The sequence below is a fragment of the Anopheles coustani genome, chromosome 3 (genome assembly GCF_943734705.1).
Source record: "Anopheles coustani chromosome 3, idAnoCousDA_361_x.2, whole genome shotgun sequence".
NCBI classification, from domain to species: domain Eukaryota; kingdom Metazoa; phylum Arthropoda; class Insecta; order Diptera; family Culicidae; genus Anopheles; species Anopheles coustani.
The window spans coordinates 72,356,376-72,366,890 of NC_071288.1; the positions used below are offsets into that span (position 1 = coordinate 72,356,376).

Below are 10,515 nucleotides of genomic sequence, written 5' to 3' on the forward strand. Positions count from 1 at the left end.
GGAGTTTTCCGTCCGCGCGGTTATTTTTGTCTGTGGAAAACATTCCTTTTTGCCAGCTCTTTAGCACCTTTTCAAACGTATCGTTCGTTTGGTGGATTCGTTCGAAATGTTTGGACAAAATGTTGATGTACATTGATCTGTTGATACGAACAACAAATGACCAGTTAATAGAATGCATACAACATGCAAGCTGGTCTTTAAAATCAATTCAGCATGCAGAAGATATTGATGGAGGTTATTTATATTTAAAAAAGAACATATTTTAAACTATTAAACCAAATCAATCTTTTTCTTGTATATTTCATTATTATTAAACAAAAACGTAAAAAACGTTAAATAAAAATAAAACAGTTCAGAATAATAGTAAAATACTACAGCAGACTAAATTGTTTCTAAATAAAGGCTAAATAAATGTTAAAGGTGACACCATGTATTATTTTTGTTGTCAACTATTGTATTTGGCTACTTTTAACTCACTTCAATGACATTCATGTTTGTCCTTGTACAGTAACAAAAATATATTTGCAATAGTTCATGTTTTCCTCGCCTTTATGAAGTGTTTCTGCTTCGTGCATTTTCGCCGCGTTCCCATTTTTTGTGTTTCCTCCACCTTGCGAGCGCTTATGAGTTTGTTTTTCAATTACAATTTTTCATCAAATCTTTCCGTAGGCCCGTTTTCCGTTGGCGTCCTTTTGGCTGATGGGTGGTGTAATTTTCCAACTAAGCAGAACTTATTACCACTTGAGGTGGCTTTCGTCGCTAGCGCTAGCGATGCAATATTGTGCGACCGCGGCCGTTTTCCACCCGCCTTTCGTATCGGTAGGCGTGAAGGATGTGTGTGAATGTGTGCTGTTCCATTTCGTTTGCTCCTCCCACGGCCACCCCACCCACACACGATCCGCCCGCGAATGGGGTGGAAGGGGCAGCTGTCGTTCGGGGAAAACTCGGCTCCACCGATGAGTGCCCAGCTTCGTTTCAATTCGTTTCGTTCGGGAAATGGTAGTTCGTGAAAATGGATTCGTAGCGAGGGCCACTGGCGCCCCCAAGCGGGTGTAGCTGGAAACTTTCATCCTTAGCAAGGACACACGCCGTCTGCACGGTAAGCAAGGACACACTTCTGGAAGGAGTTCGATCGAAAACGAAATTCGTGCGATTTGAAGTTGCGTGTATTCATTGATCAAGAGTTGTGTTGTGAGGCTGTTATTTGTTTGTTACAAATCAACCATGAACGGAAGGTCCCAATTTTTCCTTCCATCGCCGGCGTAGAAAAACCCGTACACGTTCCGGTCCGCCCGATGATAATTGACCAGCCCGATCCAGTACAGCGAGCTCCACGTTGCAATCGTACCGGTATCGTCCACTCGTAGGGCAAAACTTTTCCCTTCCGGCAGCACGTCCACCTCCGGCCGATCGAACACGTCCAGCGGCAGGTCACACTCCGCTCGGCCACGCAAATTTTCCTCGGCCGCACGCTCCGGCTGCCGGAAGTGCTGATAATTGCTCAGCGCACACAGTTCGGACTCGCTCAGCCCGCGGAAAAACGGATTCAAAACGGCCTCCCCACCCGTCGACCAACGCATGGCACCTCGAGGAACGAATGCTGCCTCCCGCAGGATCGCATGGACCACGTACCAGAGACGATCCTGTTCGCGCACCTTCACGCTGCCGGTCGATCCGTCTCGCTCGGGTCGGTATTTCACGATGTAACCTAAATTACCCGTGAACTCCTGGTGAAGGCGTCCCCAGTCTTCGCTCCAGACGGCTGGTTCCAGCAGCAGATACCACACGGTGCCATTCTGGCTGAAGAAAAACTTTTGCTCCCGAAATAGATCCTCTTCCGGTGAGCCGAAGGCGAGATGGTAGGCGTTCGAATGGGCCTCCAGGCGGCCAAGGTAGAACAGCGTGCGAAGGCGCTGGCTGTTCTTGAGTAGAAGCAGCGAATGTGCTAACTTCAGCTGCGTCGGTTTCGGGATGGTGCGGAAAAAGTTCGCCAGGTAAGGCACAGATTCCGAGAACTGGGAAATTTCCATCGCAAAGATACTCGCTTGGGAAGGAAACAGGTTCGAAAGTGAAGTAACGAACTTAGCGCAATGATTACTTCGATGAAACGAACAAATGTGTCTTCATGGGGTGCTGTGATAGAGCGTTAGTCCATCGTGGTTACGTGCTTTCCTTTTGAAAAGTTGTATATGGTTCGCCATATGCGTTTTGAAAAGAATGTGTTTAATAGAAATAGGCCAAAGTATACAGTTTCACTCTTTTATATGCCTTGTTTTCTTCTTTTAAAAAGATAAATAAAGTCTCTCGCATCTGAATTAGCGATGCATCGTAACAATTTAATATCAAATTAGTTAGAAAAATTATCCGAAACTCACAGATTGTTCATTTGATTGACAATTTGGCAGTCGAATTACAATTTATAACTAGCACCGATCTACAAAAATCAACGAAACACTATAATGGGACATATGTTAAGGCTGTTTCCCAAATCTTATTTAGAGAGCAATGGATAACTTTGCGCATTATACAAGCAATGATTTATTTTTATATTTGATTAAATTTCAAACTTTATACTTTTAAATAAGCAATACGGCCGTTCTTTCTGAAAAAAAAATTATTTCAAACTTTGCTTTTGTGTGTCAAATGATCATAGAAATGATTAAAAGGGTAAACATAAAAAGGATTTATTTTAATCGTGATACACAAGATAGACAAAATGGTTAAAATGTATTTTAAATATTGACATATCAAAGTCTTTGGAATGAATCTGGCCTCGTTGAGCCAGCCGTCTTCTTTGAGGCCAAAACTAGAGAAAGCTGCAAACATTTTGCGAAATCCTCTCCTAATCCTTGCAGAAATATTCAATCCACTTGGCGAGCGAATAATTCAAATTATTCCGAAAGCCATCTCGCCTGCGTTCGCTCGACCATCAGCAGCTGCACATCAAATGAATGTTCACCGAATTTGCATATTTATACTCTGCTGCAACCAAACCAAACGCTCCAACGGGGAAACTAGCAATCGCATCCGGGCGGCAGCGAATTCTTAACATAATTAATATGCTTCAATCCATCCTTCGCCAGAAACGACGATCGTACTTTGCACAGCTGCAGCTCTCGAGCCTAACAAATTGTCACAAAATCGAATTCCATCCTTCAAACGGGTCGAACGATCGCTTTTCTGTGTGTGCAGCGTTTTCTCCCTGATTATTCCGTTCGTACTCTTCTTTTCTAGTTCGTAGGTTTCTTTAAAAAAGTGGATCATTTCGGTTTGACTCCTGAAAACGTCCAACCGTTGAATACATCTTTCAGTCATTCATCTCAAAATTTGCTTCTCGGTTTCAGTTTTCTATGCCGATGCAAATTTCCGGCGACCGGCTTAAGCAAGCAGCTTCCTCCCGTCCGATCCGTTTCGGTAGCAGTTTTCATGCCGGTTATTCATTCATTCATTTATTCCAGCCACTCAGCTTAAAAGCCACCTCCAGTGCCTTCGGCTTGGCAACTCTATAAATTCAGAATCAACAGAGAGATAGTTTTCACTGAATAGCTCCGTCGAATGCACCGTCATTACGATGTTAAATAGTCGCACCCCTTATGGAACGTTTTCGGTGAGCCACCAGGCGCCTCCATTGGAGGGCTGGAAAATCCCCGGATTTAATTTAAATTTTTGGGAAGGTAAAACTGTCGCACGATGCAACTTATAGATAATGCTGATTGATTACAAAAGTAATCGAAATTTATTTTAAGCTGAAACTCAAAATGAATATGTCTTTTAGAAAATGAAAATAACTGCTGCTAGAAGGATTTTCTCCCAATTCGGCCCTTGACAAGGGTTTTGTGAATTGTGTGGAATGGAAATAAATTTCCATACATCAGCTTGATGGAATTTATCGTGAAATCAAAGAGAAAAAAAAATCGGCATCGTCGCCAGCTCGTATAAAACGGAAGATGCAATTTTTACTCTCATTTCCATCCGGCTCCGATTAGTCATGCGACGTCAAATGGTGTCGAATTTCCACCGTTCGTATTCCTTAGCCTACTCACCATACCTTGGAAACGGAAGCAGGGTAGGAGGGAAATTGGGAGGAAAGGAAGCTGCTGACTTCATCAGCAGCTCGCGGAATCACTTGGCTTGGTGGGAGGAAAATCGGATAAACGCCGAAAAAAATTCAACTTCCGGAGAAACGGAAAGCAATTCCTTCACTGCCAGCTTCCGGCTCGGATGTGTCCCCCCGGCAGCGTCCATCTGTTTCGCAGGCTGTTCCGACCGACGGTGGAATCACTTGCTTGCACCTAACGCCTTCTCGCGTGAAGGACAAATCAAAATGGAGTACGAAATTTGCAAGGGAAATAAGAATTTTCCACCGTTTCCACTTGCCACGAAAGATGGTTTCGCCAACTGTTGGGTTGTGGGGAAAAAAGCCGGTGACCAAGAAAAATTGCATTGAGGAAAAAAATACTCGGGGAAATGAGTGGGTTCGGTAAGGATAAGGAAAACTTTTCCTTCCGTTTGGCATAATTATTGAATTTTTTTTCCTACTACCCAGCCTCCACCAACGTATTCGTACAATGCAGTTGTTGAAAGTCAAAATTGCAACTGAAAAGAACGTCACCAAGGCACACACACATATAAAAAGAAAAGAAAACTAAAGAAACCCGAGATCCGTCGTCAGTTCGAGAGTTTTGCTTCCGGCACCGGAAGCTGAACAAAAGCAGCAGAGAACCAAAGGCGGAAGGGGAAGATGCCCCAGTGTGCGGAGCCGAGTGGCATAAATAAAACCACCAACTGTCCCGGGGACGTGTTGGACGAAGACGCCTTCAGCAAGTGGCGCATCGGCTGACCAACTGTCCCGCTAGTTTTCATTGTTGGGGACCCGTCTTCACTTCTCTTGGGTGGCGTTTAATTAAGTTATGTTCCCTTCAAGCAGTGCCGCAAGCCGTGGCGGAAGTCGGTGAAAAAGTGATTCCTAGTGGCTTCGGGACGGTTGAAAGTTTTCCGCTTTTTCACTGTTTCGGACTAGGAGCTTGTTTTTCTGGTGTACTCCTTTCCTTCAAAGAGTCCCTTGAAGAGTCAAAGTTTTTGTGTTCGGTTTTCAACACTGTTGAACACGATTTAAAATCGTGTTATCGCAATGAGTCTGTTACGATCTCTAAATTGCGCCCAAGAGGGATTTATAGTTTATGCAACCGTTTGAAAGTTGTTTACAGACACTCCGTTTTGACTTGCATAGTTCAGGTTGAAATCTATGCTTCATGACAAAAAAGAACTATTTATAAAAGCATAACTTTTTTTTTAACTCACTTAAAATAAACTTATTAATGCAATGGGTTAATTGAACAATTATTTTTGACATTTTAGAATCAAAATTATGCGTGTTTGTTACAAGAAAAAAAATGTGTTTTCTATTCGATGCTGAGTATTTTCCTAATATAAATATTGAAAATGAATATATTAACAGTAGAGTTGTGTGATTCAGATTCTGATGGATGAATCAGAATGATTCTTTGTGACGTTGTGATGTGTTTTCTTTGAATGAATCTTTTGACGAGAGATTCATGAATCTTTTGATGAGAGATTCTTGAATCCTAGAGAAACATCAACTGATGAAAAGTGAAGAGTTAAAAATGGGTATTTTTTGGTAGCATGATCCACGCCAATGAAAGAGTCGTGGAGATTCATGACAGACCCATGAAAGATTCATGAAGATTCATTAAAGTTTCGAAAGAATCATTGAGATTTGAAGATTCAAATCCATAAAGATTTATGAATCAATCTGAATGATTCATTAAGCACAACACTAATCACAAGTGTTTCAAATAACTCCATTTCACTCCTTACGCGACTGTAGAGCAATGACGTTTTAATGCACTTCTCGTTCATAATACACTCTACATTTTTGCCCTATGCATCACTAAACTACTCCGCCTGCATCATCATCATCGTTTTCATCGTCAACCATGATTATCGTGACCAAAAGCTCGTCACTCAGCAGCACTTCCAGCCCGTGGGATTCACATCACCACCAGTGGTAAGTGTGGTGAACAATTATCGCTGTCAGCAGGAAAATCAAGCAAACTGGGCCAGAAAGCGGCCACACTGGGAGTGGGTAAAAGTCTCGAACAGATCCCGAACTAGGTGGAAAAGAGCGCCCTCGAAAGGATCGTCGAGTCATCCAGTATTTTTGACCGGAAGCCAAAACCCACCGTCGAGGACGATGTTGCTGATGGTGGTGGGGAAGTTTCAGGAAGGAAAGTCAGCAGAATTCATGCCTGCCCCCGTGCATCAGCAATTGCAATGATGCAGCAGGGTGTGCAGCTGCAGTGATCTGAACAGGGTCTAAATTTTTCAACGCTGCATTTCGAAAAAAAAAAACTTCACTGGGCCAGACTCCAACTGGAGTTTTAAAAAGAGTGAAACGACCCGGAATGGTTGCGGAAAGGTTCCGTTGGACTTTGTTTCGATTGTGGTGAAAGTGCAACCATGAGTGACATCAACGGGCATGTGTCTGTCGTCACGGGGACAAAGAGAAAGGACTAATTTTTCCGACACTTTTTCGGTCGGACACCCCAACCAGTCATCCCCCCCACTCCGTGGCTCGAGTGTCCTGTTTTGAAAAAAAAGAATTGCGGAAAAATTGATGCCACAACCGAGAGAAAAGGGAAAAAACCGTCACCAGACAGCACCAAAAAACCTCAAAACCCGGAACCACCGTGCGGAGGTTTCGGTTATACGGAAACGGAATCGTCTCTTTCTTCGGGGCTAGCGAACCGCTATTTCGTGACCGAAAATTTTAATTATCTCCGAGTGCACCTTCGAGGGCATAAACTTCGCCGGCGACAGTTTGCGGCTGCTTCGAGGGACTCTTTCCGGTGCCGAATTTATCGGAAATGGCGGTAGCACTTTTTTATTCCTCACTGAACAACAAACATTCAAGTTTTGTTCAGTCTGCTAACCCAATTTTTGATATTGTGCTTGCATAGAAATATATGTCTTTACTTGACACATACAATCTATTAGTTAACTTATACAATTTTTAATTTGGTTATTAATCTCTAACATATTTTTTTCATTAATCTAACAATTAATGAATTTCGTTTCAAGAATTTAAAATAAATTTGTCAACCCAGAAGCAATTTATTAATTTTTAATTTTCAAGACTGTTGCCTTCCTTTCTTAATTTTTTATTAACGAGTGAAATCTTTTTGCATACCTTTTTACAGTTTTTCAACTTTTTAAAATTTGTTTTACGTTGAAATGAACCTGAATATTATTAATTGCACCTGCTCAAATGCAATAGAACATATTAAAATTGCATTATGTTTGAAACCGTCGAAAACCCCCAAGAAAACTACAGCCAATGTAAAAATATGCACTTATGTTCACACCTTCAAAATTTGATTCGTTAATTTCGTTAATCTGCTGACAAAAATATCTATTTCATGGTTTTTAAATGACAAAAATATCTATTTCATGGTTTTTAAATGCAAGGAAAAATATTCCAGCAGATTTAATGATTATTCATCTACTTTTTTAGTTTCATCAAGATCGTTCTAATTTATTTATTTTCGTTAAATGTAAACGATGTATTAACTCCTGCTAAGCCTTAAAGAACGAACAATACCATTTCGTCTGAAAGCAAAGCACTAAAATGTATCTTTTAACACTCTTCAAAAGCCGTTGAGTGCAAAATCGTCACCATTCTAATGCAATTGACAGCATCGTTGAACAAACTGATACAGATTAAGAAAAGCAAGTCCCCCCCCGGCACAAGTGGGATACAAAGTGTCTGCCATGTTTGTGAAATCCTCGTGGAAACCGAAACCGAGGGAAAGACTGGAGACACTAGATAAACAGTCCTCAACTTTGATCCCTCGTTCCAAAGGAGAAAAGGAGGAAAAGGGAGCAAAAAGGAATGACTCCAATAAACCTCATCAAATCCCCGAAATCTCTCAGCGAGACGGGTCGCTCATCCACCCAACAAATCACACTATACGGAGCCCGCGTTGGAAAATCCAACAGCTTTGTCACCTAATTTTATTCCCCCCTCCAGGGGCGATCCCGATTCCGAGACTTTTCCCTCGATGTTTGTCCAGCGCCACGAAGGGAGGAATTTTCGAGTGGAAATGAAATGAAGAAAGAAAAAAAACAGGGTTGAGGGTGGAAAAAACGAGGAGGTAGAGAAGTAACTTTGGACACCTTCCGTGCTCCGAATGATCCCAATATCACTTACCTTCAGCGCGCGTGGCGTTGGGAAAACGGTCCGTTTTCCCGGCAGCTTGATTTCTTCTGGCCACCGACTTCGCTAGCTCGCGCACTTTACGAACTTTCTTTCTATCTTTCCTGACTTCACACCGGCGCTTTTTTACACTTGAAGGTGGACGCGAGTCCCTTGCAGAACACCGGGTTTTTTTCACTTCACTAACCCGACGGAAGCTTTCCTTCTACCAGGGTTTTTCCCAACGGTGTGCGGGGGACCAAAAAAGGTTTTCGGTCGTACGTGAATTTGTTTGGCGTGACCGGGCTGAGTGTGCCTTCGCTTGCAGAGCTCCCAGCCGGTCGAGTAGTGTCTGTGCTTCAGCTGCTGGTTCGAGTGGAACTATCGGCACGTGCTTCACACTCGAGACCGTGGCCCTCTCCGTCCTCGTGCAAACCAGTCACCCGGAAAAACCTGGGATGCTGTGCCGAGCCCGAACCGAACGAACTTTCGCTGCAGATTGTTTTTTGACTGCTTGCTTGCTTCCCTTCGCACGCTCAGTGGACAGTTTTCCGGTTCAAGTCCTACCACTTGCGGAGCGTACCGACGTTGTAGAGATCTGGCGAAATTATTACGTGTTTAACGTGATCTTTGGCGCAACCCGGCCTCGGGTAAAAAAGGGCATGTGAGTTTAATTTTGTCGGGCAATTTTTCTCCAGTCGCAGTCCGGGTTTTCCACCGGTGCAGCAGTGTGGAACCGTTGCAGACAAACGGTCCGCAAGTGAACCAGCTGCTTGGCCTCGCGCAATCAGTTGCCCTTTTCGCCTTTTCCTTGACCCCGGAAAGGTCGGGGAAGGTTCGTATCTTTCCGGCACCAGTCTTCCCGGTGGACCAAAAGGCTGTCACCAGGAGTCACAAGGAGCAACAATATTTTATCCTTTTTTCGAGACAGCCTTTCGCGGGCGGGTACGTTTTGTGCACGCAGTTTTTCCCTAGCTGTCGTAAACCTTTGGGAAACCCGTTCCGAGATTGTTCTGCTGCGTGTTTTCTTTGATTGTCCCTGGTTTTTCCAGGCTTAGTTTTCCCCTACGGAGTGTCGTTCGCCTTGTGCCGGTGCTTGTCGGGCTCGCACTGCATTGGGAAACATTTTTCCGCGTACGGGACGTGCTTGAAGGAAAAACCGGGCAAAAGGGTTTTCCAGCTAAAACCCAAACCACCACAACAAACGCCAGCTGGCACGGACGAGGAAACGACTCCGAACCTTCTCCACCTCCTTTCAAACCGACCGAGGAATCACGACCGCCACTGTTTCTAGCGTTGTTTTTCCGGCCCCGTAAGCAGGCGGTGAAATGAAAAACATGCTAGCTTCACCTCCACCTTTCTTCGGCACGCTCGCCTCCTAATCGGGAGACCCTTAATCCCCCCTTTCGGGCAGGCCGTTTGATAATTTAAAGACAGTGGGAATCACAAAGTGTCGGGGGAAGGTTTTTAACTTGCAGCAATTGTTTTCGTTTGCGCTTTGCTTCGGGTCTTTGAGTTTCCGGTTTTCTTCCGCCTTGGAGTAGGGGTTTTGCTGCCCGATGTTGTTTCAGCCGGCTCGAAAGAACAATGTCACAGATGTCAGTGGATTTCTCGTATCGCTTTCGTCGCTTACATTCCCGGCTGGCCCTTTGGCTGCTATTATAAACCCTCTTAAAACTTTACGCTTGGTATCAACACGCAAGACGGTGCACAATTTTAACAACTTCACTGCACACAAAGCAACGAACACACTCACACACACCACACCGCACGATGTGAAAAAAGTACGAGACAGCTTTTATTTCATCACGATTCTCTCGAGTCTGCAAGGAACAACTGCCTGAAGTTTGACCATAGCGACGCTTCAACGCATACCGGATCACGCATCTCCACCGGAGCACAATATCTTTCTACACTACCTACACACAGGCACCACACTCAACCGGCACACTTACGATCTACACACTCACATACACACAAACACTAGAGTCTAGGGATGGAGAAGGATTAAAGAGAGGGATTCTCCTCCTGTTTTCTACTCCCGATCCTTTTCCCTTGTTTGGAGAGGATTGAAGCTATAGGTGGGACCCCTTTGCGAAGCCTTCCGGGACGATCGTGGGAGGAGGTTAACAACTACTTCACAACCGTATCTAAAATTAAGTGAGCTTCAGTGTGGGCGGCGGGCCCTGACTGATGGCAGGAGGAGAGGTTCCAATGTCTAACGCTAGATGACGCTGGGGATCGCTAACTTACAGGAACGAGGGTTATGATCGAACGTTGATCTCGGTGGTGGTGATGAT

General features: G+C 44.1%; 1 protein-coding gene across 1 annotated transcript; it reads right to left on the bottom strand.

Annotated features, from left to right (window-relative positions):
- Positions 1–1,211: 1,211 nt before the first annotated feature.
- Positions 1,212–2,030, bottom strand: LOC131259148 (radial spoke head protein 9 homolog). Its single transcript, XM_058260575.1, has one exon. It carries the CDS (start codon positions 2,028–2,030, stop codon positions 1,212–1,214), a length of 819 nt encoding a protein of 272 aa, XP_058116558.1.
- Between the last annotated feature and the right edge of the window lie 8,485 nt (positions 2,031–10,515).

Excerpts from the sequence above, each read along its gene's own strand:
- LOC131259148 (XM_058260575.1), bottom strand. The coding sequence starts at position 2,030 with ATGGAAATTTCCCAGTTCTCGGAATCTGTGCCTTACCTGGCGAACTTT.